The sequence below is a fragment of the Equus asinus genome, chromosome 18, assembly GCF_041296235.1.
Source record: "Equus asinus isolate D_3611 breed Donkey chromosome 18, EquAss-T2T_v2, whole genome shotgun sequence".
NCBI lineage: Eukaryota > Metazoa > Chordata > Mammalia > Perissodactyla > Equidae > Equus > Equus asinus.
The window spans coordinates 16,430,728-16,458,193 of NC_091807.1; the positions used below are offsets into that span (position 1 = coordinate 16,430,728).

The 27,466-nt window shown below is 37.1% G+C and overlaps 1 protein-coding gene across 2 annotated transcripts; it reads left to right on the forward strand.

Annotated features, from left to right (window-relative positions):
• Positions 1–4,820: 4,820 nt before the first annotated feature.
• On the forward strand, positions 4,821–27,014 carry CHODL (chondrolectin). 2 transcript variants are annotated; one of them, XM_070488728.1, is made up of 7 exons: positions 4,821–5,312; positions 15,908–16,217; positions 16,355–16,512; positions 20,200–20,286; positions 22,174–22,276; positions 24,203–24,281; positions 25,608–27,007. In XM_070488728.1, the coding sequence occupies exons 1-7, from the start codon at positions 5,234–5,236 to the stop codon at positions 25,608–25,610; spliced, it is 819 nt and encodes a 272-aa protein (XP_070344829.1). In that variant the 5' UTR covers positions 4,821–5,233; the 3' UTR covers positions 25,611–27,007. The 2 variants fall into 2 exon arrangements, with proteins under 2 accessions (XP_070344829.1, XP_014720938.1); XM_014865452.3 differs by lacking the exon at positions 24,203–24,281 and having other exon boundaries at positions 4,829–5,312; positions 25,608–27,014.
• Positions 27,015–27,466: the final 452 nt, after the last annotated feature.

Sequence of the window (27,466 nt, forward strand, 5' to 3'; positions counted from 1 at the left end):
TGAAGTCCTATTTTTAACACACATATTTTTTCCAGGACCCCAGGTAATAACAATTGTTCTTTCAGTAACTATTGATCAAAAATATTTGGAAAAAAGTTTTATGAATTTAGTGACATTTTAAAATTAAGTTTGCATCTATATATATTTGGAAAATTAGTGTATGTATGAAGATAATACATGGCTCATTTTGGCCAGAGACAATTTCTAGTGCACATAAAAATTAAGAAGAAAAATTTGTGAAATAACTGAGTATTTCTGGGGCGGAATCCCATCCAGTCTGGAAGCACAGAACTTCTCCAACTAATTCTTTTTATTTGTAAAAGTGAAAACCAAAAAAGTGAAGAAACCTGCCCAAGATCATAGTAACTGAAAATTTAGATTTATGTTTCTTCTAGCCAACTAATTTTTCCATATCAAAATACTCAATGAGGAGTTCATCAGTTATGTCTCTCAGTAATTCAGGCTAGACACTTGAAGCAAGGATGACTTTAGCTTAACCTTTTTTGTTTTAATTATCTCAATTTTGTTTGGTTGTACTAGCATATATTAAAACCAGACTTAGTAATTAACCAAGATTAGAATAAAAAGTATTGGTTCACGCTAGATTTATAACAATAGTGTTCAACGGCATTGCTTTAAATTAATAGGGAAGCACTAAAAGGAAATTTTAATTTACTGAGTTGATATGCAGTTAGACATTCACATAAATTTATGTGATTCCTCAAATCTGATATGTTTCTAGTAATTGAGTTCCATAAATATTTTTAACTCACCACCTGAATGGTCAGAGCACGTAACAGACTCAATAGTTCCTAAATTTAAGCATTAAATGATAGGAAAGCATGTTTTGTAGTGCATATAATTCTTCGTTACATTTCTAACAGCATTATGAACAATGAAGCTCCCTTCAACAGCCCTGTGAAAACCAAGACTTCCCCTGGGATTTTGAGGAAGAGTAGAACGGGCTCTTGAATGAGGTGGGTCACGTATTCCATAGCACAGACATGTTTTGAAAAGAACGAGTAAATCTCAGGGGAATTTGGCCAACTGCTCATCCTTGCCTTTGAGCCCGTTACATGCCCACACAGATGCCAAGGTGTCATCTCTGAAGAATTGGGAAAAAACACCTTGGATTCAGTGCTCTCTTCCTAGAAATGACAACTAACCATTATTCAGAAAAAAGAAACCTACTGCTGAATCGGTTATTTAGTAATGTTTTTATTTTTCACTTTCAAATATTTATTTTATTATGTCCCGGCAATATTATTCACAGTGCTCAGGAAAATCATTAAACATTATTAAATAAAGTGTAATAGAGTGAATAAATTAGGTAGTATTTGATTCCAATAACATTTAAAATGTATTAATATAAAGTTTTAATAACTTTTAACATTGTAACAAATTCCCTTTGTATACCATTGCAATGGACTGAAGGTTTGTGTCCTCCCAAAATTCGTATGTTGAAATCCTAACTCCCAATGCAACAGTATCAAGAGGTGGGGCCTTTGGGATTTAATTAGTTCATGAGAGCGGAGCCCTCATGAATGGGACTAGTGCTCTTGTAAAGGAGACCCCAGAGAGCTCTCTAGTTCTCTGTCTGTCGTTTCAGGGTATAACTGGAAGCCAGCAGTCTGTAACACAGAAGAGCGTCCTCACTGGAACCCAGCTACACTGGTACCATAATCTTGGACCCCCAGCCTCCAGAACTGTGAGAAATAAATTTCTGTGGTTTATAAGCCACCCAGTCTATGCCACTTTGTTAGAGCATCCCAAACTGACTTAGACAACTGTATTTGTCACTTTTTGCTCTGGAACACATATGACTGAACCCTGCTGTGACTGAGGCTGAAGCCACTGTGTAGAGTTGCCCAAATGAGAAGCCACTGAATCAAATCAGTGCCTGGAATTCAGACCGTCTGTCCTTGAGGTTTATTAATGGACACAAGAAACAGATGCTCACTGGGAATTGTAGACATTTGAAAAGGGATGGGGAGAATGAAGGGGTAAGTGGTATATTTGGGACATACAGATTCCATAGTGCACTATTAAGGACGCTGATGTCACTTTCAAAACTTTGGATTCCAAATATTGTTGCTCAATGGATGTTTCAGAGCCTCCGGAGACTCGGCGACTGACTCCTGCTTGAGATTTCTCTGGAATCACTGTTATGGAGATCACCTTTCTATTTGGGGGCTTCAAGAGACGTGTTTTGAGTTGCTGAATCAATGTAGAACTCCTTAGCCCAATCAGTTTGAAGCTCTCATTTGACTTTTTTTTCTTTTTAAACAGGCAGAGAATCTTAACTTGCGATGGACCTCTCTCCTGACGGCCAGTCCCCAGTCACATGGTCTTGCCATACCTTGGTTTCAGGGAATCCGGAGGCCCAGTTCCACGCATGTGCAAATGTTCCTCACAGAACCCTAGGGTCTCTTCGTCACCCTTGAGGGAGCCCCTATCTCCTGATGGATCCAAAAGCAATTCTTAAGCTTCTAATTTTGCTCCCTTAATGTGGAACTAAAATAAATTTGCTATGAGAAGGTCATTTGTCTCCTATGATACCTTATGCATATCCACAGGGAAAAACAATGAAAGTCATTTGTTAAAAAAATTAATGAAGGGACACCCCATGGTGGAGTGGCTAAGTTCGTGCGCTCTGCTTTGGCGGCCCAGGGTTTTGCCGGTTCGCATCCTGAGCACGGACACGGTACCGCTCATCAAGCCATGCTTAGGCGGCGTCCCACATAGCATAATTAGAAGGACCTACAACTAGACTATACAACTGTGTACTGGGGGGCTTTGGGGAGAAGAAGAAAAAAAAGATTGGCCAAAGATGTTAGCTCAGAGCCAATGTTATAAAAAAAAACTTAATGAACGTTTGTTTCTGTCCCTTAAATTCCAATAAGTTTATATTTTTTGAAAATGCTATTTGGTTGAAAATTTTTAATTTATATTTCCGACTATGCTATATGAAAAAAAATTACTTGAGAGACCCTGCCCCCACCCGCCTTGCTCTCCAAAGGAAATATCTAGTACCACTCATATTCTATTATTTAAGACTACTCAAAATATGCTCTCTGTTTAGTGATGATCCATCCAGATATTTTCTAGTGATGGAGAAATAGAAAAATCTGCTTTTGTCAGCCAGGTCCCTTAAAAACATCATATCTAAAGAGAACCTTTAATAATTTATTGTCCTGATAAGTCAAACAATGATTATAATAACTGCTGAACAGCCCTAGACAACCCGTACAGCCACCCTGAACTGATAGAATTCTAGCTAAAGACAAGAAACTATATTTTAGGAAATCTGTGAAACCAGATTGAGGAGAGTTCTTACCATAATTTGGATTTTCTGAAATACTAAAACCATTTGACTCCCCCTTGCCAATAATAGCTTCAAGAACTCGCTGGCTTTTTAGGAATCAGAGACATTTGGGACATTTAGGGGTCTATTGATATGTAGGAAATGATATCTAGTGCTTATGTTGTAATCCACTGGTATTCCTTCCCAAAGAGGAACCTTTTCAAGGCAACCCCCAGCCACGTGAATATCTGGGAGTAGCGTGGCATGAAAGGAAAAAGATGATGAAACTCACAAAATGCCTGCTCTCTACAAGATTTATTAATTGCCCATGGCCCTGCAATAAATTAATATTTTTAATAGTTATACAAGGAAAAATAAAGTGATAGACATTATAATTATTTTGAAATTCTACTTTCTTGAATAGGGTGTATTTAAGAATCTTTAAGTTCTTTCCAAGTGCTAAAATTTCTTATTCTGCAAGACTTACTGTAATTCCTTACTATAGCAGAACTGACTTTCCATTTTCAAGAAAACAGTCCAATATATGTTTAGAGTGTACTTATGGCTTATGAAAATCAAAGACGGAGGTGTTATAGGAAAGTGTACTACTCATTAAAACCAAAAAAATTTATTTTACAAGTCCTGGTGCATTTAAGGCAACGTAATGGCAAAATATCAATTCTACCGAAGTTCATTATGAGAGCATCCCCAGGGTTCCTATCATCAACTAGATTTAGGAGAAACTCTCATGAATTTCTTTCCAATACTCCAGGAAACTCTAGCATTCTTATGAACACTATTTTAATAAAGTGCTGGTAAAGTTATGGAAAAGTGCCTTTGCAGGATTTAAAATGTTTTACTTCTAATGTAAACCCTAAGTCACCAATAAATGATTGCAAAGAAATACATGCATTTATATCCAGAAAATTCCCAAGTATTCAGAATATTTATTTTGTGTCGACGGTTTTTTTCTGGAGCTGCAAATACTGAGATTGGAATAATCAAGGAAACTGGGCTTCAAATATTCTCTTCAATTTGCTCCTGTGGCAATTTAACCAAACAACCTGCTTTGAAGTAATCTATTTGCAGAACCTAGGTGGGGAAAAACCTGCCACGTTATATAATTCACTGAGCAGGTTTTGGCTCCCACTCCGCCAATCCATCTTAAATAGTGGCTAGCGCTCTGCATCTAGCAATATATATGATCAAGCAATTTAGCATAAAAAGAGAAAGGCCTCACAGCTTGGCATCCCCGTGGATATTAATCTTTGAGAAAACCAAATGGATCCAACTTTTGCCAGAGTTTAACAGCAAAGCTGTGACATTTTACACAAATGAGTATCGAGTCTGTCGGCGAATGGAGAGGAGACTGGGAGGAGCGGAGAGGACGAGGTGGGGCTGCTGACTGGATTATTTTCAAAGTGGCTCCAGTTTTTAAGGGAGGGGCCGGGATGCTCCACACAGCAGGAGAGACGAAGTAGTTAAAAATTATTACTAGCAAGGGGCTGGGACCTCGGGATGTGGGTATATAAGACGCGCCTCCAGCGCAGAGCTGCTGCTGCGGGAGCGCGTCTGGGGCGCACGGGCTCAGCCCCTCACTAGCCAGAGGCCGCGGAGAGGAGCAAAGGGGGCGGGTGGAATCCAAATCAGGGTTCCTTCTTCACCTCTCCAACAGACACGGATACTCCCACTTCTGTTCCTTCTCCCTAAACGCGCACCCCCCCCCCCGGGGCGTGCGCTCCAGCCCCTACACCCGCGCGCGGCAGGAGCGCGCCCGGCGCCAGGTCCGGCCAAAGGCGATGCGTGCTGGGGACCCTGCAGCTGGGCTCGGGCGGGGAGAGTAGGGTCAGCGAGGAGGCGGGGAGGCTGCAGAGTTAGAGCAGAGGCCGCCTTCGCTCCATCAACACCTGCTGCTGCCGCTGCGCCGCGATGAGCCGCGTGGTCTCGCTGCTGCTGGGCGCCGCGCTGCTCTGCGGCCACGGAGCCTTCTGCCGTCGGGTGGTCAGCGGTGAGTCAGGGGGCCACTCGCCACCCGCCGAGCGGACGGGCCAGAGAGGGGACCATGGGGCGCGCGGGGTGAGCGAGGTGCGGGGCAGCTGTCCTGGGGATGGAGGCTCTCCCGGGGGTTGGAAACCTGTGCGGAGTAGGGGGCCAGGAGTAGGAAGAGTGGGGTGGTGGTGGAACGGATTGTATTCTGCTTTCTCCCGGCCGCCCAAAACACACACAGAGAAAAGTTGACATTTGGGGGAAGTGCTTGATTGAGTAGCTACAAAGCGAGCAGTACATCATGAGCGGTACAGCCTTTTCCCGGAGTGATTTCCACTTTCTTTGTAAGAGAGTTGGCTACTGGGCAGGGCTTGGCACCTGCAAAAGGGGTGGGGTACCGCGGAGGGAGAGGGAATCCAGAGACAGAGAGCCGCTGCAGAAATGCCACCCCCTGTTGGCCTAGCTCGACTTCTGTCCCCTCATCCTGTTCACTAGGATGATTTCTGAGACCAGACCTATTCGCTGTGGGTCGCTCAGCCACCCCTGGGCACGCTGCCTTTGTTCTCAGGAGGGCTGACAAAGAACAGGGACTGGTCATTGTGCGTGAAATCTTTCCCTTTCATATCTCATTCCAAGTTGGGGACTTCTCAGGAAATGAAGTAGGTTGTTGTTGGGTTGAGGTGCATGTCATAGTGACTGCAGGCTCGTGCACACAGTAGGTGCAGAGTTGGGTCTGTTGAGTAAGTGCAAAGAAATGCTAATTGGCAATCTTGCTGGAGTTCTCTCTGATTTTTCTTTTCCTCGACTTTCACTGTCCTATTGTTGAGCAATTTATATTGCATTCACCCTCCCTTACTTTTTGGGAAGGTCTCTTAAAAAACATGAATGTTCTCAAAAGCCTAGGATGAATGAGTAGGCCATGAAAATTGAACATCGCTTCCCTTATGGAAATCTCTTGCGATGCTCATTAAAGTGTTAAAATAAATATTTGTCGAATGTATGTAGGCATGTGTTTTAAGTGTGGGAAGTTTTTTTTTAGTGTAAAAAAGCACGAATTCCTTTTCCCATTTTGTGTATCTGGATAACAGGTGTCACTAGAGGTAGAAATAGATGACAGATGACAGCAACTTAATCAGTAGTGAAGCCAGACCTTTGGAAACTGGCATATTAAGCTTAATTGTTACTGCTCTTCCCCTTGGCAATATGCGATGTCCTACATCTTCAGAATATAATTCTTAAATGTGTAGTTATCAATCACTCTCCACTAACTTTTTGGCTCTCTGGGGACACTGGAATTAAATATATTGTGAAATGTCATTTGGATATGCGTGTTGCTTACATTTTGGGAGGAGGAAGAAAATCAGGCTGCTTGTAAAATGAAAATTTGATGGTATCAAATAAGAAGGTTACAGCAGCCATGACAATTAGCTTTCTTTCCTCCCTAATTTGGCTTGAAAGAGAAAGTGCACTCTGTAGACCTATCTGAATGTGTGAATTACGTATCTGGCTGCCTTTGTGTTTATCGGAGTTATTCTTGCAGATGAATGAATGGTAGAGACCATGCTTTGAAGATAAGGTGTTTTTTCAACAGTTGAAACACTTCATTAACTTAGTATGCTTTTGGTATATTCTTGTTTATATGCCTTAAACTTTGCAAGGGAGGAAACGGATATCCAGAGTGAAAACTGAACTAAACATTGCTGATGAAAAGTTTATTTGTGTTCTTTTATTGCACAAATTGTTCCAAACCTTTTTCTGTATTTTCCTGTTAAGCATTTATAGGCATCTTGTAGGTGACATCTGGAAAATTTCTAATTAACTGAACATGATCTATTTAATTTAGCACAAATGATTTACTTGATATTAAAACAATTACTTCATTATGTTTTTCTTATGAATAATTTAATTGTCTTTGGGCATAAAAATTCATATCGAAATTTAATCATTATAAATTGCTATGTGATTTTTATCCCTTGAAGCCTAATTTTTTTTTAAGGTATGTTTCAGCCACAATGGCATGAGTCGAGAGCAGTGTAAATCCTGAAATTTTGGAAGCAGTAGGTCTGATGTCTGCCTTTTGGATGCTAAGTTTTGAGTGGCGCATCAACTTTTTTGTAGCACTGGGGACCATTTACCAAAATTCTGTACTCAAGCGCCTGTTGACTGAATCAAGCTCTTTGGGGCCATTATTAGGAACATGCTCACAACATATGGAATATATTTTCTATTTATTAAATTTCAATACAACTATTTGTAATTTCTGCATAGAACATCAAAATAACCACTTAACTCCCCCAAAAGACAGGAACTCATAAAATAATCATTTATGGAAATTCTCTTTATTTTACTGCATTAAAATAGTCAATAAGGTACTTTCCAATATTTTAAAATATATCACCCATTTCAAATTTGAGAGCACAGTTTGCAAATGAAGTGAAGATATTTTCACAAGAAATAACATTTCAAACAACTTCATCATCATAATCTACCCCAGGAGATTTAATAGCATCTAGCAGTAATAAAAAAGTGTTTTTTATAGGTTAGTGGCATTGCTTGTTTCGATACATGAATATGCAATAAAAATATGTAAGCATGAGGATAATCATCAAAGAGTATTTTTGAATTTATGATTCTAGGTTGGGAATTATTTTTGGCATCTTAGACCTGTTCTGATTTGTTGCTGAACACAGGTATATAGAGAATATCTAAGGGGGCTGCAATCATGTAATTTTGTGAAGTGACTGGTGCATAATGACATCTTCTTTAGGACAAAGGTAAGAGAATTTTGTTTATGGGGATAGAGACATATGAAAAAGAAGAGTTCAAAATTCAAGTCTCTAAGATGGGAGGATATGTTCGAAGAGTGTGTGAATATTTTTAAACATTTGAAGTGTTTTGAAGTAATGTGTTTCTCTTTTTTACTCTCCGTTTTTCTTTTTAGTGCACACAGTAGTGATCTCTAGTCTTTTTGTGCTGCAAAATGGGATTAAGTGTATTTCATGGTGCCTCCAAATTTCTGCAGAACACTTTAATATGTATGAATTTGAACTTATTAAAATTGGAAAACATTTTATTTAGGAGACTGAGTGATTGAAACCTGTCTTTTTATCATGCAGATGCCACAGAATGTTGCAAAATCATGGGTGGTGACCAGTAGCTTGTAGAATAATGTAATGCAAGGGAGATACAAAAAAAAACTGCTGAGCGTGGCCCAGCCCACGGTACTCTTCCATGACATCATCAAAAGCATAAAGTGATGACAGTGCAGTTTTCAAAGATGCAATTACTCTAAGTATCTCTTGGGCAAGAAAAGAACAGATTAATCTTATTACTAGTCATTTAATAAACTACACATTTATCATAGCCATTATTCCTTAACTGCCGTTTTTCATCATTTTATGGTTTTGTTTTTATAACTCCTTTTCCCGAGGATGGTGATATGTATGACATTAACATTAGAAAAGAGACAGTGTTGTGTAAAGGGGTCCAGCTTGGAAATCCAGCTGACGTTCTCACTAACAATTTTTATTTTTTACAACTGCCTTCTGTGCTGAGCACTTTGCACACAGGTGGATGGATGTACACAACTGAATTTATGATTCTGCGTTGGGAATTACTTTTAGGATCTTAGGCCTGGACTGATTTGTTGCTGAACACAAATGTTTGACTGAGTTCGACCTGAAAACTTGACTAAAGTTATACTCCTTGTAGTTGGGAAAAGTTCAGTTTGGGCCTTGTTTGTTTTATTTGGAAAATCGAAGGGCTAGATAAAAAAAATCATTAAGGACATATATGGTCTGAAAATATGAGATAGCTGTTCTGATATTCATCTTGTGTCTAAATGTCCAGTAACAGAAAATCTACAATCTGCTAAGAAACAAATTCTAGATGCACAGCTCCTTGCATATATGAGCTACCCAGGAATCAATAACAGATCAATGCTAGTAATTAGAATATAGAAAACATGAATAGTGTATATATTCATCAATCCCTTTATTTATGAAATCTTTCACCTTAGAAAAACATTATATTTAAAATATATCTGGAAGCTTCATAGAAATCTGGGTTAATACGTGTACTGCAGAGCCATACTCCCTCGTTTTAAACCCTGACTGTATCACTTAGGAGCTGTGTGAATTTGGGGAAATTATTTAACTTTTCTAGGTCCCCCTTGACTCATGTCTTTTTGTTGTTATTGAGGAAGATTGGCCCTGAGCTACCATCTATGCCAATCTTCCTTGTCTTTGTATGTGAGATGCCACCAGAGCATGGCTTGATGAGTGGTGTGTAGGTCTGCACCCAGGATCCGGGCCCAGGAACTCCTGGCCACCAAAGTGGAACATATGAACTTAACTACTACGCCACCAGGCCAGCCCCTCCCCCTTGCCTCATTTTTATAAAGGGATGAGAGCACCTACGTCATGGCATTGTTGGAGGGATAAAAGGGGTTTGGAGACAGCTGTGATGGTTGGAGCATGCACAGGGGTGCACACCAAGAAGCTATGAGAGGGAGCTCAGCCTGGCAAGCCCTGTGCCTGGAGCTGAGGCCATCTGGAGAAAAACACAACTTTTTCTAGCTGAGCAGCCTATGTCACCAGGAGAGATCATCTTTTTCTGATTTACCCAAAGGCATGGGTGGTACTTGCAATGAGGCCCTGCATGCTAAATTATCGATCAATGTCAGGCTATTATTACTATCATTATTTCTTTAAAACTCATAACTATTCTCACTTTTTAGGTTGCAAAGCTGAGACCAGGAAAGTTTAAGTCATGTCCTCACAGTTCAAGTGCTATAGCTCTGGGATTCCAAGCCAGGTCTTATTGATTGAATGCTTGAACTCTTAGCTCACACAGTTACTCGGTTTACAATTTATCTTTTAGACATTGATTTTAAATATTAGGATTTAAAAAAAATTGAGTTTCACCCCCTTCTCAGAAAGCTTGTGGTTTTCTCAGCTGGAGAGATGGGCCTTGCAGCTGCCACTACCCTCCATAAAGTGACCCAGGACTACAGTTTTTGTTTTGTGTATCAATGTAGGAAAATGGATTCTAGCACAATCTTAACAGTGTGCTATGCAATTAATTGCATTGTAGAATTTCTGTTGCAAAAATAAAGTTTATTATAGCAAAACATTTTTTATTAAAAAATTTCTTAAGAAGTTGGTGTAATATTGAACACGGAGAGCAGAACACTTCAGATCAATAGCATTCCCTTTCTTCTAGTTCAGAAGTGCAGGCATTGCTATCAGAGGTCATGTCACACTGTATATTGCAGTATCAGCATATTTATCAGTGTGATTTTGAGGGAAGTAAGAAAGAATTATGAAAAACAAATTATTTTGGGGGATTCTAGTAAAATCTCCAAAGTCCAGTCAATCTGGTTTTGGAAAGATTTTATTATGTAGATCCTCTTTTATACAAGTTTCTGTATCTTTGCAACTAAAGGTAGATCATAATTGAACAATAGGAATTCATAAAATATCTTCCATGTTTTACTTGAAAAATATGATATAAATTCAATACTTATTTTTATATGGATAATATATAATTATAGTGAAAGGTATAAGAAAAATGTTACTACTAAAATGTTACTAATGAGAACTCAACTATCAGAAAGTTAATAGTTATAAGCAAAGTCAAAACAAATCATAGATCCTTTCTATTCAGGAAGAAAAAGTAAACTGCCATCACGTTATTAGTTTGGCCTTGCAATTACATCATTGCCAAACCATTTAAAACTCTGCCAATATTTAGCTCTAAAGGAATTTTCATGACTAAGAGAGAGGACAAAACCATCTATTCATGGAAATAGTAGCAGAATCTTAGCTGTGACGGTGATAGGAATGTTTATTTTAGTAGACAATACTGAGAATTATCTCTAAATAGAAGTCCGTGTGTCTGTATGTAGTTCTGTGCAATGTGTGTGTGTATGAAACCAATGGGTGTGGAATCCTAGGTGGAATTCTCTCTTATAAACAAGCCAACATTAAGATGTTTCTCACTCCAGATACTAGGTAACATTTAGTAAGTTGTCAGACAGTATCAAGGTAGGCATATTGTAATGAAAACCTGTTATTTAGTTATTTGAATATGTATCGGAATGTTTTATGGGTAGTAGAACACTAAATGGAAGATCAGATGTAGCAGATGGAAGTAAATGTAGATGATGGACGATTTTATCTGAATAGAACATTTAAAAGTAAGAGAAAAGGAAATTCTCCATGTGATTTCACAGAATGAGAGGAGGTAATCTTAATGGTTCTTTAGGAAAATTAGCCTTATGAAAGTGGGAAAGTTGCTTCCAGAAGATCCGTAATAATGGAACTTTTCTGGGAATTAGGGCACCATTTGTTTCCCAGCTGTTGGAGTTCCACTGCTATTGCGGCCAAATGGATCAGCTGAAATGGCGGTGAACAGTTCAATAGCTTCTTCTTTTGCTGATTTTGCTGTAACTTGGATCAAATTTGCACAATAAGATGAAAATCAGGAGTAAAATAAAATTGGATATAAAGAAATTCACAGTGTCAGCTTTAAGTGTTTATGTATGTATACCATAAAAAACTGTGCCATGTGGCTATAATTTCCTGAAACTGCTTTGCTAGATCTGAACTGCTAGTGACTTTTCAGTTCAGACTCCGCGGACACAGCTGATATTCAATCAATACACTTTGGACTTAATGTCTATCTGTAGTTGGTAATTGGCTACTGTTCCTCCAAGAGTCCTCCTGCAGGGCAGCCACTACCCCCTCACCTAGGACCCTGGACCGCTCCATCATCCACAGCCAGAGAGAGTGTCAAGGCTGGCCATGATCCAGGGCCTGTGCAGTGTTACTTGTGAATTATTTTAAACATAATCCCTGTCTATGGATTTTTCTCTTATCCGTATTGTTATTTCTCTACAGACTCACATTTATCTACAGATTAACATTCCTAATACCGACTGGTGGTATTAGGAATTTCCACATGACACTTAAAGTTCTCTTATGCATGTAATTAGAAGTGCTGTCTTAATTTTATAAACAAGTTGATTCTCATTATTGTTTTTATATCCTCACTATGAATTTATTTTTAATATATCAGAGATAGTGAGCAGAGACTTTTAGAATGTAAATCATACCAGTGCATCTTCTGAATATGTGTCAGCTTTGGTACGTGTATAATTTTTCCTCATTGAAACTTCTGGCTAATCTGCTTTTTTTTTTTCCTTCTTAATTTTGGCTTCTTTTTCACATCTTGCAAAACAATCTTGTTGGACAAGTTTAATATCTGAAGGTGCTGGAATCAAATCCAAGTCTGGGAGTTCTTGGAGTGAAAAACTGAACAAGTTGAAAATTCAAGGGAATGCACTTGATATATTTTGAGACTTAGAAGTATATAAAGGATGTAGAAGATTAAATTGGAAACAGAACTTGCTTTAAAAATACAAGCATAAAAATCACTAGGCTTGGGGCTGGCCCAGTGGCTCAGTGGTTAAGTTCGCACGTTCCGCTTCTCGGCAGCCCGGGGTTTGCCTGTTTGCATCCTGGGTGTGGATATGGGATCGCTTGGCAAGCCATGCTGTGGTAGGCATCCCACGTATAAAGTGGAGGAAGATGGGCACGGATGTTAGCTCGGGGCCAGTCTTCTTCAGAAAAAGAGGAGGATTGGTGGCAGATGTTAGCTCAGGGCTAATCTTCCTCAAAAAAAAAAAAAAATCACTAGGCTTAATGACGTTGTTAGAATATTACCAGGAACAACCATTTTAAACAATGAAGTCATCACAAACCCTAGTAAGAAATTAGAAGAATTTTTTAAAAGTAATGATTGTATTAGAATCAACCCTTGGGATTTCCATCATCATCTTTCAAAGATTATTTCACACTGATTTGTCCTCTTGAAGTCTCTTTAATCCAGTTGCCTGTGATCATTCATACTAACTTGATACTTTTCATTAACTATTAGTTGGGGCAGTCTGCTAACTTGTTCTTATTTTTTCAGCATGTTGCTCCTGGGTCCAGATCACAGTTAATGAGACAGAGAGGACCACTGGCTGTCTTGCTTGCCGTACTGGAACCACTATTATATTAGTTGTCTGTTCTCAGCTTGTGTCAAGATATCGAATGCCTATCACCCCAACACTGTTGTGAGGTTAATGGTTTCCACTGATTTCTGCTCCCCCCTGCCTCTGAGTGTGATCATAGGTCATTAATTGCTGATTCTGGGGGAGAATAGATGTGATACTGACATTGGCTCAGTGTGATACTCTGTAATTAAGAGTATAAAGCTTGAATGCATTATTTTTTGGCCAGTGTTAAGTACAATAACACCCCCAGCCCTCCACTACTGACAGATTTTCTTGATGGGCTTCAAAATTAAATGCATAGTGAAAAACCGTTCAATCCCAACAGGAATGATTTTCATGCAGATGAATCTTAAGAAAGCAGTAAAGCTACACCTTAATTTCTTAGCATAAAGTAATTTGATTTAATTTTATATAAAATACTTGATAGTCTGTTTTCCAAGGCCAAATCTAAACTGAAATCAGAAAAAGACTAAGAAAGTAGTGTAGGCTAGGGGTAGCAGGTTGGGGATAAGGAATAGTGACAGGCAGGCTCTGTGTCTCTTTTTAAAGTTGACGGCAGAGATCAGAGGTGAACAAAAGAAGCTAATGAAAAATAAAAGAAAAAGCATGACCATTCTGGAAGCTGTCTCTAAAATCTTAGCATACATGTTTGTTGGTAAAAATGGGAAAGTGTAAACGATAGAACAATAGGACTTCCATTGCCCATAGAGTTAGCTAAATCTTATACGCTGTGTGATATTCTTGTTATATGTATGGCTTTAGTATGGCCTCATCCATATTTGAAGTTATGTTACTAAGTAATTAGGACAAATCATTCTGCTTAAATGCAGAGGCGTATGAAATTCAATTTTGAGAGATTTTTTATCAAACTTTTGTTGCCTATGTATTTAAGTTTTCATAGATTTTGTTAGAGCAGAAGTAAATTAGTGACATCACAACAATGAAGTTTGGTAATAAGGTAATATTCCATTAAGAGGTCTCAAGAATTATTTTAAACATCATTTGTGGTTCTGGCTAATATCTTAGAACAAATTTATTTTATATATAAACATATATATATGAGTATGTATAGTGACTTTTAAAATGGTTTACAGACATCAGGATAAGTGGTTAAACTGACTGTTGTAATATAAAAACCTTTAAATATAAGTATAAATAAAAAGTTATGTTTTAAATTTCCCTTCCAAATTCTGAATATTCTATTTATTTGTTCTTAGATTTTGGACATTTTGTTGGCCCCAATCTTTATTCCTAAATAAATACGCAATAAAACCACCAGTAGTTAAGGTTAACTTAAGGGAAAGGTAAAGTTAAGTGAATTTGGATTGAAATTTAATGAAATTCTGAACGAGGGAAAGTTCAAAAGAAACACAATGTTACTACTTTGAAACTCATAAAGGAATTAATTTCAACTAGTGTAAAAGAACATTTTTTAGCTTAAATTTGAAGAAGTCCTTTTTATTTAATATGTGTTTAATATGTAAGTGGCGACTCTAAAGCTGAAAAATAATTTATTTTCAAGTCCACTAAATATTTACCACCTAATCTATTTTTAGCTAATCATTTAAATTTCTTTGAAAGACAGGTTTAGTCAAATTTCAGCTTACCCTGGTCTCTAGCCACATGATCAGAAATTGACAAGAATTAACGATTGATGAGATTTTACTAGTTCCTTTACTTCATGAGGTATTGGTTCTAACTGTTCCCTAAGCCATCGATTTTTTTTTCACATTTAAAATGTGTCCTTTGTTTGTTTGTTTTGAGTTCTTGATTCTCTAAGTTCAAATTTGGGAGATTTTATTTGAAATTTATGACTCATCTGAGATGTCTGTGTAAAAAGAGAGAAGACATTGACTGAGAGATTGGAGCTCATACACGATACGTATATTGATTTTTTTAACTTTAGTTATTTATTTTTTTTTGAGAAAGATTAGCCCTGAGGTAACATCTGCCACCAATCCTCCTCTTTTTGCTGAGGAAGATTGGCCATGAGCAAACATCCTTGCCCATCTTCCTCCACTTTATATGTGGGACACCTGCCACAGTGTGGTTTGATAAGTGGTGTGTAGGTCCACACCCGGGATCTGAACCAGCAAACCCCAGGCTGCCGGAGGAGAATGTGTGAACTTAACCACTGTGCCACAGGGCTGGCCCTGACTTTACTTGTTTTGCTAACTAAATTCGTGACTTATTCTTTTTATTTCATAATCTTGATCTTTTAGCTCCTTTGACTGTATATGTACCTGAAATTTCTTTAGCTACTTTCACTTGCTATGGTAATCAGTTTATAAAATCTAAGCTGGAAGGATTATGACTTCGCTTAACAAAAATTTCCTTGAAGTACTACGTTTAAAATATTCTTGTAAGTTAGTAGAGAATCAATTTGTTTTTATAAATTGAAAATGATAATCTAGAAAATAAACTTTACACAATGATTCAATGCAAGAAGCATTCTTGGTAGAATGTTTCCTGTTTTGATTGGTTCTTTGATCTTAATTCATAGTAGCACTATGATTATAGTTCAAATACTCAATACCTGGGCATCTTTTTTGCAGGCCAAAAGGTGTGTTTTGCTGACTTGAAGCATCCCTGCTACAAAATGGCCTACTTCCATGAACTGTCCAGCCGAGTGAGCTTTCAGGAGGCACGTCTGGCTTGTGAGAGTGAGGGGGGAGCCCTTCTCAGCCTTGAGAATCAAACAGAACAGAAGCTAATAGAAAGCATGTTGCAAAACCTGACAAAACCAGGAACAGGGATCTCTGATGGTGATTTCTGGATCGGGCTTTGGAGAAATGGAGAAGGGCAAGCATCCGGTGGCTGCCCAGATCTCTACCAATGGTCTGATGGAAGCAGTTCCCAGTACCGGTGAGTAGGGATCCTGAGAGGTTGAATGTGTCCTGGGGGACTCAAAAGGTGAAGGGAGATTTCTGTTACCTGTAGAGGATGTCAGAACAGAGTGGGGAAAGTCACTTAGAAGTGTTCCTCTTGCTCCGTATTTGCAGAAACTGGTATACCGATGAACCTTCCTGTGGGAGTGAAAAGTGTGTTGTGATGTATCATCAACCAACAGCCAATCCTGGCCTTGGCGGGCCCTACCTTTACCAGTGGAATGACGACAGGTGCAACATGAAGCACAATTACATCTGCAAGTATGAACCAGGTAGAAGTATTATAAGTCGGGATAGCAGATTTTGTGCGTATTTGCTTACATTAAATTTTATCTTTACATTTTGCTCTCTTTGGCTCTTGTTATTTTTCCGTATGAAACATGGAGTTACTTTGCAGCATGTCAGTCACTCGGTGTCCTGAAGCGCATCACATGCTATAGAGCAAACTGCCCAATGAGTTAGATAGAAGGGAATAACTAGAAACATCTGGAGAGGGGTCTTTAAGAGAAAACCAGTATTTCTAATATTAAGGCCAAATTGTGTTTTTGTAAACAGATTTTATGAAGAGTAAATATCTATTTTAAAATAGTTTAAACTTTTAGTAAAGTGTGTGTGAAGTAGGTACAAGTCACCAAAGCACCTATAGATTTACACATCTGATCAATAGTTCTTTAGATGATTATCTGGGGAATTTAAGGGAACAAAGCAACATTCTCTGGGACACTGGCTTATCATTTCGTGGCATGATATTTGGCATGTGCCCCTCAGTGAAAGTCAGGCTGGTCAAAACTCATTGAACCATAGTTGAAAGAAAATGGGGGAATGTGCCACGTTCTTCCTATGATCCTCTATGATCCTATGATCCTTTGAAATATGCCTCTTTAATTAGCTTTTGTTTGAAGTCTCCAGCTTCTTGCCATATGCAGAAAATGGGAAGACAGCATTGACCTGAGTTACACCAGCATGATTTTCTGTTGAAAATAGTAAATTTGAATTACTCTGAAGAAGACAACTCAGCTGAATTGATATTTGACCAAAAGAGAGGTTAATCAAAACTATGTAAACTCATTTTTGTAATCATCTAAGAAAGTCAAATTAGATACTTAGGCTTTGAGGGTTTTTGCTGTTTTTCTCCTCCTCAGTGTTTGGAAGTGTTGTTTTAACTCTTCCAAGGGCTGACTTTTTGACCTCATAACATATTTTCTCAGAAGGCAATTATAATCAAGTACTGCTATTTCCATTATTCTCTTGAAACTAAATGATGCCTTTTCTCATAAGCTATAAAGCACAAGGGATTATTTGGATTAAATTTACCCTTCCTTGTGTTTATCCTGCTCTTGAGTATATTAGCCAACTTTCTGTATCCCTGGTGAGTTTATTCTTTAAACCCCTTGGTTATTAAATCCATCATTACCCTCCTGGAAGCCTTTGCAAAGCCAAATCTGTGTTCTGTGCAAAGCTAAATGTACTTATGTTCTTTGTCTTTATTTTTTTCTTGGAAAAATATGAAGTTGAAATTCTTTGATATTTTAAATTTATGACACTATGAGCTTAAAACTATCGAATGAAAGAGTAAATTGTAAAGTATTCTTAACATAATACTGTCTTCTCCTTTCTGTGATCTTTTAGCTGAACTATTTAACCCTTTGAACATTTGCTTTATTTTATTTTGCATTCATACTTACCACATTATTCAGGATGCTATCAACCCCAGAATCTTTACTTAAGCAATCTAGGTTTATGTTATTCATGGAAGAGCATTTAAGACATAAAAGCATTTTTTTTCTTTATCTTCCATATTCTACATAACTCTTCGAATAATCTGTACTTGGTGAATAAGATTCTTCTATGTATTTATTGTTTTGTAGCATATGCAAAGTTTTTTTTTTAAAGATTTTATTTTTTTCCTTTTTCTCCCCAAAGCCCCCCGGTACATAGTTGTATATTCTTTGTTGTGGGTCCTTCTAGTTGTGGCATGTGGGACGCTGCCTCAGCGTGGTTTGATGAGCAGTGCCATGTCCGCGCCCAGGATTCGAACCAACAAAACACTGGGCCGCCTGCAGTGGAGCGCGCGAACTTAACCACTCGGCCACGGGGCCAGCCCCAGCATATGCACAGTTTTATAGTTGGCCTTATTAATGTGCTTAGATTTTTTTATTCTTTACTTTAAATATTTTCACCTTTAACTATTTATTTTCTATTTAGTTAAGCTTCCCTGAGCTTCATGTTTTCTTAGTGAAGGCTGTTGGTTTGATTACATTCCTTGCTTATATAGTCATCTCCTTTTTAGCGCTGAGTGGTTAGCTTTTTAGTGGTGAAGGGGTTGGGGATTAAGCAGGGGAACTGATTAAAATTTACAAATTATAACACTACTTATTTTGAACTTTATTCTCCAACTGTGCGAGAATTACTGTGTGCTTTGAACTTAGTCTTCTTTCTGCTTCTACATACCATCTAATAGCAATGGCCAATGATATCCAAAGTAGCAGGAAATGGACTAGCTATGCAGAAACTGAAAAATTCACTCCTGAGTTTTCTAACTCTCTTATCCACCATTTTTTGTTACTGTTCTACAAACTACATATCTATTCTTTGGGTCTACCAAAGTTATCCTGAGACATTTTTATGGGGATACTTCTGAATCTAATTTTTGTATTTATTAAAATTGCATTTTGTACTCTTATTCTTAGACATTAAAAAGACTGTGTATGGGACTATGTTTTCTAAAATTTTGTTACTTAATCAGCAATTACATTAATTTTAAGTTTATTAAGATTATTTTAAAAATAGCCAGTTCTATGTTGATAAATTGCATAATATCTGTATTATTTGTTTAGCAAATACCAGTTGAGCACCTATAGGATTAGAGTGCCTAAATTCTGTAGAAGAATGAGTATAGGGTAGGACTGTATCGAAACCAGAGGAGGCTATTATCAGGTAAAATATGTGTACAAGAATAAATATTATTATAGGATGGTATATGAACTTAACATAAACTTCCAATGAATAGAGACAATGTGGCCAAATTAGAGTAGTAAACATTACATTGAAATGATTTAATATTCTAAAACTAATATAAAATGCTGCATGTGATTTTTCTTTTGCATCCATTGACAAAAATAAACAGAGAATTATGTTTTTGGAACAAATGAAAACAAATTTACCAGATATTTTCTTACTAGTTCCATTTACTTTCACCAAACTATTAATTTAGCAAACAGTGCCCTAGGAAAAAAATTAGGTGACAGAGCAGTACCAGATCATCGTAAGAAATTTCAACATTTTTTAAGTGCATGGCAATTGAGGAGATCTCATCTCATAAAACCAGGGAAAGAAACAATTTGCATGCCTTAATTTGCAATTATTTTTTAAAGAAGTAGACACTATTGAACAGCAAATCTAAGGATGATGTTGCTTGTATAGGACAGAAATGTGCTTTAGAACATTCTTACTTGAATCATCAATTCCAGATGCAATCCACATACCGTCCGTCATCTGCTGATGATTATTGAGAGGAGAAACCTGAGTATTACACTTGATATTAGTATAGGAGTCATCTTTGCTTGTTTTTGAATTGCAATTAGTGTCTCATATTCTTATGCTCACCAATTCTTGCTTATCTTTATCTAGCTTTGTGCCTGGTTTGTCATTATAACCTGTAGCAGGCTGTCATCATCATAGACATTCCGTTGATGGCTAAATGCAGTTTGGGGAAGCAGAGATTCACCAAGTGGATTCAAGTTGCGAGGATTCACCAAGTGGATCCTTTATTCAAAGATAATTAAATGTTGACTTTATAGTTAGATAATGTCATGTGAATTTAAATTCAAAATATAACTTTTAGCTGTAAATGTTCAGAAATCAAAACTCTGATGTTTATATTGTTTTATAATAAACTTATTTTCATCTATATTTCTATTTCTCTTATTATATATGAAACCTGTTCTTACTATTTATAGAGATTAATCCAACAGCTCCTGCAGAAAAGACATACTTTACAAACCAACCAGGAGATGCCCATCAAAATGTGGTTGTTACTGAAGCAGGTAATTAGCTCACATGTTTTTAACTCCTTTGTCAAGAGCAGAAACTGTGCTTTTAAAGTTTGCTTCACGTTGGTCTCAACTTTTCTTGTAGCTTGGCGAAGTGGTGCACTAAATATGAGCCTATGGAAATTCACTTTTGAATTAGATTAGAACAAATGATGCTAAGCTAGTTTTTCAATAGAAAAACTTCTTGTTTTCTTCCAATTTTCACTTAAAGTGGATGTATCTCCTACTAAACTAACTGACCCACATTAAAACCTGGATCCAGAGGGAACTTGCCCAACAAGATGTAGGTGTTATGGTGGAAACTGGCACATTCAGTGGGCTGCAAACAGTGGTGTGCTGGAAAATGTTTAGGGATTGGCTGGGTGGGGTGGATATAAAATAAAAAGCCTAATTTGTAGCCCTCGCGGTTTTCCATGGTGTAAATAAAAAACTCTGGCCAATTTCAAGCTACCAAAGTGGCATCACTGAATAGCAGCTTGAGAAGAATGCATGCAATGGACTCCAAAGCCATGTGCCTCCAGCACACCACTGTCTGCAAAAGACACACAATGCCATCCCAGTGCAAACTGCATGTTAGTCAGAAACTGCTCTTAGTGTCAGTTAAGGACTCGTTTTAGCATGACTCTATTCCAATTGGACAGAAATGTTTATTTATTCCAGTTGTTTTGTGAAGATTGAGCCAAAGACCCAAAGTCTCCAAATCTTACCACAGGTCATCCAAAATCCATGAAAGAGTAGGAAATACTTCTCTATTTCTTTACTATAATATAAAGGGATCATGGTGGTGTTTTGAAAAGGAAAGGATGTATTCCCTGAATCCTTAAACTTCTTAAAATCAACTGTTGAAAGCTCAAGAGTGGGTGAAAGCATAGCAAATTATCCCCCAAAAACCCCATCACTGGGCCTCAGTTAATGTATCTTCTTCTGTTAACAAAGGCAGTGATGTGCAGTTAAATGTGTAGTTTGATCTAAATCTAGTCTACTTTGACCAGAATTATTTAGATTAATAATGATGACAGCTTTCAATTTGCTAACTACATGCATAGTTTTTCAGTTTTGCTTTTCTTGAGTGGACATGATATTAAATCTTAGTACTTTCCACTTTTCAGGCACCTGACTTTTGAAACCATTCAGAACATCTAAACCTACTTAAAGATATCAGTAAAAATTATATCAGGAATATTTTCCCTCTTATGACATTGAAAAAATGTTTAATAAAGTCATTTTAAGCTGTGTGGGACTTCAGTGTGGTAGTTTTTCTCTTACCAAGACTACCTAACGTTATCTAGTATGATGGAACAGGATTAAAAAGTGATTCATTTTAGAATTTGATTAAGATAAAGTCTTTATGCCTCTGGAGTCTTGTGTCTGTGGGTTCTGATTGTATCATCAGTTAATATTTACATATTTTGGTTTAGTCCCAGAGAGTCTTGCATATTATTATGGCACTGAGCTTGTTGGTTAGGATAATTACATATCTAATAAATTGAGAATTATTTTAACAATGATTATTATTCTTTAATAATCAGTGCTTGTTTCTATAAGTAATAACTGAGAACAATTACTGATGTAAGATAGCTAAGATTATTAATATGTTGTGAAAACTAAACCCCAACTGAATTGCAGATATGAAAATAGTTCTGGAAATATGGACATTGAATTGAGCATGGCTACCAATACAGTATGATTTTTGTCTTTCATTTTTACCAAATAGGAATATTTCGTTAGATTATTCAGTATTTTGGGAAGAACTTTGCTTGGAATCTATTTATTAACAATAATTCTATTTTATCTTAAACTTTTGGAAAATTTTTATATAACTTTGGTGTTAGAATCCTGCCTCAACTACCTTTTTACACTAAGATTGTTTTACTTTTGCAGGCATAATTCCCAATCTAATTTATGTTGTTATACCAACGATCCCGCTGCTCTTATTGATACTGGTTGCTTTCGGAACCTGCTGTTTCCAGATGGTACATAAAAGGTAAATAATTCATATAGGTAGAGAAAACTTGCAAAATTTTAAGTGGGTTTTCAGAACTCTTTTAAAAATATTTCATAAAATTCTATTGAAATTATATATAATTTTTATAAAAATATATTTTGTTAAAAATTATATTTTTAAATTGCCTTAAGAACGTTCTGATTTTCATGATGGTCAACACAAACCCAGCGTATGCAAACTAATGAGATACACCTTGGTTATAGGATTCATGCATTATCTCGTTTAATCCTCATAAGCCATATGAACTAGGTACCCTTGTGTTTCTGTTTTTCAGTTGAGAAAATGGTGGCTTAGATGGGTTACACAATTTGCCTTGGGTCTCATAGCTAGTGTGTGTGGTGATCTGAAATTTGAATGATTGTAAGCTTAGAACTATCCAAGTATCCCACACTGTCTCTTTTTTATTATGTATAAGCATTAATGCTACACCTTTCAATCTTGACCTCAAGTTGTTCACGAGACTTGATTTTTGTAGGTGCACTTTGTCATCACTTTTCAAAATTTCAAGTCATAAGCATCTGTTTCATTTCAAAAGGATCTTTTAAGTATAGGAAATAAAGTACAGTGGTAAAAATAGGTCACTTTTTAGTAGGCATCTTGAAATAAAATGATATATCTTAGCAGCGAGATTCTTGACAGCATTCTTTTATATCTGTTTACCCATACCCCTGAATTAGAAGTGAAATTTTTCCATGTGTGTCAATTTGTCAATGTAATCAATTAATATATGACATATACATAAGTATCGAAGAAAAGAAAGACTTGAGTTTAAATAAGAGTATGTTTGCTAGAATGAACTAGACATCTTTAGCTAGAATAAATAGATATCTTTGTCAAAATGTTTCAAATAAAAATTGATCAAGAGAATGCCTCCATCAGGGAAGGACCCACAAATAAGTTATTTTTCTCTTTTTTTACCTCATCTTCTTTTCCTGAAATAAACCCTAAAGGCTCTACTAAGTAACGAAAACTCCAGAGAAAAATTAAATAAATGTAAAGTCCAAATGATTCACATACATTTTTAAAAAGATGCAACCTGTGATTTACTGGCTGTTTAAATAAGACATTTTGGGGGCCGGCCCGGTGGCGCAGTGGTTAAGTTTGCACGTTCCGCTTCTCGGTGGCCTGGGGTTCACCAATTTGGATCCTGGGTGCGGACATGGCACCACTTGGCAAAAGCCATGCTGTGGTAGGGGTCCCACATATAAAGTGGAGGAAGATGGGCATGGATGTTAGCTCAGGGCCAGTCTTCCTCAGCAAAAAGAGGAGTATTGGCAGTAGTTAGCTCAGGACTAATCTTACTCAAAAAGAAAAAAGACATTTTGAATAATGATAAATAAGGCCTAACAAATTAAAACTACATTTTGTGTCCTCTTGGCTTTCCAATACATATGTGAAACACAGTTGAAATTGCTTTTCAATATTTTGTGTAGAATAAAGATAATAGTAAATATCTAGTTTCTTCCGTTAATTCCCAAGAGTGCAGATGGAAAGATGATTTATCATTGTGGAAAGCGGTGAAGTGGAGGGAAGATTTAAGATAAATCCCCCCATAATCCAGTGAATCTGTTGAGGTAAAGCCGGAAATAACAAATCAGCTTGAAAATATGACTTGAAAAATATTATGCAGACATTCACATTTCTAAACTAAAAACTGTTAAAAGTGCTGGTAACTAAATTTTCTCTAAAGTTTATTCTCCTTCTTCCAAATAGTGTCTTATTGTGGAGATTCTATTCATTCAAAAGTCTTCCAGGTTTTTAAACCTTGAAGATCTGTGGAGTTTTCACTTGTTTGAAATTCTCAGAGTAAGAAAATAAACCTAAATAGAGTAGCTCCCAAAGCTGAAATTAGCTGTAGTGCTTAATTCGTTCCTTCTTAGATACTCTCCTTTTCCTTTCTTCCAGGAAAGCAAGGAGAAACTTCATCAAAGACTCAACTCCATTATCATATGACTGCCTTGCAGAAAGTTTAAATTCCAGTCTGGTACACATGATGGTTTCTATCCTTCCATGTTATGTTCAAAATAATAACTCTCATTTCCTTAACTGGCAGTAACTCTTAAATTAAATACTAATGCTACCCAAAAGTCACATTAATAACTTAACCACTTTTTTCACCATTTAAAAAAATTCCATGTGTTCCCATAAACTTTTCTTGACTTCTTCTCTGTTCATATTAGATGACTTCATAGATAAAGATGTGTTGGTTTTATTTATTTAGATACAGACTTCCAAAACATATAATTTGGACATAATATTTTATGTCCAAATTCACAGTTAAATTAAAGTCAGTTAAGTAAGGTTGTAAAGCTGCGTTGCTCAGGCTTGTTTAGGAAGACTTCTTTTCTGTCTTTGGTGGAGTTCTGCAATGCCTGGTAGACTGAGAGTGAGTAGGATGGGGTGGAAGGCATGCCTGTGGGGCTTGGAGGGGGTGCCTGGAGGAGGAAGGAAGTACAGAACACAATAAACGGGGACAGGAAGTGGCTAGTGATCTAGGTGAGGGTTCATTCTCAGAAACCTAGACCGAAAAGAGTCTAGATTTTGATAAGTATTCTGGTAGAGGATGACCTGGGTACACTCAGGAACAGGCACTTTTGCAGGAGCCCGAGAAGTGGCCATTTTATGGGAAGACAGTTAGAAGACAGCCCAGCCAAGGCACAGGCTGGAAATGTGGGTCCAAATTCTACATCTGACAAGTAGTAAAGTCCAGTCTCAGATCTAGAGGAACTCAGACACTCCTAAATTGTCAAGGCCTGAATCTGCTTTATGCTACATTAGTTTCTGAGACTGAAGCGAAATTCAACTTTCAGGGGTTAAGTGACAACTCTAGGACAGGAAGACTGATGGGACGAGGGGAACAGGAAGATCCTTATACTTCAGAAAAAATCACTATTTTGATGACTTAGCATTAAATATAGCATATATGAGTGGCAGAATATACACAAAGCAGAATTTCAAAAATCATTGATCAAAGAAAAATGAAGATTTATTGGTGACTCCAATGAAAATTTGTGGTATTGCGTCCAACATGTTTGTGTGTGTGTGTGTGTGTGTGTGTCTATGTCTAATTCTAAACTGTGAAGATTCAGAGAAAGATCTATTTTAGTTTTCTCATTATTTCATATGAACCATTTACCATCTTCATATACTGGAATAATCTAGCATTTTTTGTAGGAAAGAAAAAATATGCTGGTGAGCAAAGAAGGACCCTGTTATAATAAGGGTCTGAAATATCTCCATTTGGACCAAAACATGCCCCATTTGACAAGAAGTCTCAGCCACTGAACTTACTTCTTCTTATGTTTTTCAGTAAAGGAAGAACAAAAACTAGCCCAACTCAGTCCACACTGTGGATTTCAAAAAGCAGCAGAAAAGAAAGCGGCATGGAAGTATAATAATTCATTGACTTGGCTCCAGAAAAGAAAATAGAGTTTTATAATTCTGGATCTGTATAAGGAATGGCATCAGAACCTTAGCTTGGAATGGCTTGAAATCTCAAAGGATCTGCAAGATGAACTGTAAGCTCCCCCTTGAGGCAATTATCAAAATAATTTTTATATGTTTATTCTTTCATTTACAAAATATGCTGTGCTAATAATGGAGTGAGACATGCTTATTTTGCTAAAGGATGCACCAAAACTTCAAGCAAATGGAATGGACCATGCAGATAAAATTGCCATCACCAGATCAGAAGTATGGGTGTTGGAAGCAGTTATTTTTGTTTCTTTCACCTTTCATAAATTGTAATCTTGTTAATGTAATGTAAATTGCATTGAAATTTACAGTTGTGCAAAAATATTTTACCTTTGCATAAGTGTTTGATAAAAATGTACTGTTCTAATATTTATTTTTATGGTGTTTCATTTTTCAATACATGCTCTTTTGATTAAAGAAATGTATCGCTGTTGTCAACTGAATTCAAACACATAAACACATAACCATAGATGGAGTTTCTTTTCTAGAAATGGTCATCTTCTTTCAGTTTCTCTGCTTTTGGTGAGACTACATTTAAGAAATCTCTTCAGAAATAAGATGCTAGTTCATTAACTGTCGTATAAATATTTTTACTTAGAGGCAAGAATTGTCTAATTTCAATTGTGCAAGACATGTGCCTTACGATTATTTTTAGTTTAAAATTCAACAGATTTTGTAATAAAGTAACTTTGTTAATAGCTGTATAAACAATACTACACTCAATCTAGAACAAAAGAAGTGGCATAGACAATATAAACCATTTGTCTTCACATGTTGCCTGTATAATCACTCTCTGAGGGTTCTGGAATCAATTTGGTCCCTCCTTTGCCCACAAAACAAAGATGGCTGTTTGGTATCTGGGATTGACCCTGGAGGCAGATAGCTGCCAAATTTGCCTAAAGTTTTTTCTAGCTATGTTTAGCCTCTATTAGCATATACAGGGGATTTACAGTTGGGACAGGTGAGTGGTCACCATCAGTGTGGAGGTGAGCATAGCACACTGACATTTCAACAAGGAAAGAAACTATGAATTAGTGTGGAAGTGGGTTGGAGGGCATCAGTGATCTATGTTCCTTGATGAGGGTTTGGCTGGGAGAGTAAACTGGGGCTCCTCTCTGTCTTATCTCCTGGTTTCTTCAATGCTTGTGGCTCCTTCTTCTCAAGAGAGAGTTGTAACTATCTGGTTTTCAAATGTCCCTGTGCTCCTTTTAACTCAATAAAAAGTTCTTGTTTCTGAAGAATGATTATTTGTGTTGTCTAAGTCTTTTAAGTAAACAAAATACAGATATGTTTGCATCAATACATGAAGATGAAAACTGATTACTATTTAAGTGTGTTAAGAATGGAAGCTATGGTTAGAGAGCATTTTAAACCTCATCTTTTCCCTGTCCTTTTCAGGTAGATAATAAAGTGCTTTCATTAAGGCAATTCACCACTAGAGCTGACAGGCTAGACTAAGAGGCAAATAGAAATTGTTGGGCATTGGCCCCTTTCAGCTGCTTAGAGACTGAGAGAATGGGCAGCTGCATTCTAAGCTTAGATCTGCCCACTTTTAGCACTCCACTTTCTTTTCGTGGCTACCCATCTCTCTGGGCAGAATGAGAGACCAGCTGCTGGGATCTACCTCTTCCCTTAGAACTCCCACCACACATTTCTTCCTTTGGTCAAGACTTGATGGAAGGGGACTATCATTTC

Coding starts and splice junctions, on each gene's coding strand:
- CHODL (XM_014865452.3), top strand. CDS start 5,234: ATGAGCCGCGTGGTCTCGCTGCTGCTGGGCGCCGCGCTGCTCTGCGGC. Junction 16,218..16,354: donor GGAAGCAGTTCCCAGTACCG/GTGAGTAGGGAT, acceptor CCGTATTTGCAG/AAACTGGTATACCGATGAAC. Junction 22,277..25,607: donor TTCCAGATGGTACATAAAAG/GTAAATAATTCA, acceptor TATGTTTTTCAG/TAAAGGAAGAACAAAAACTA.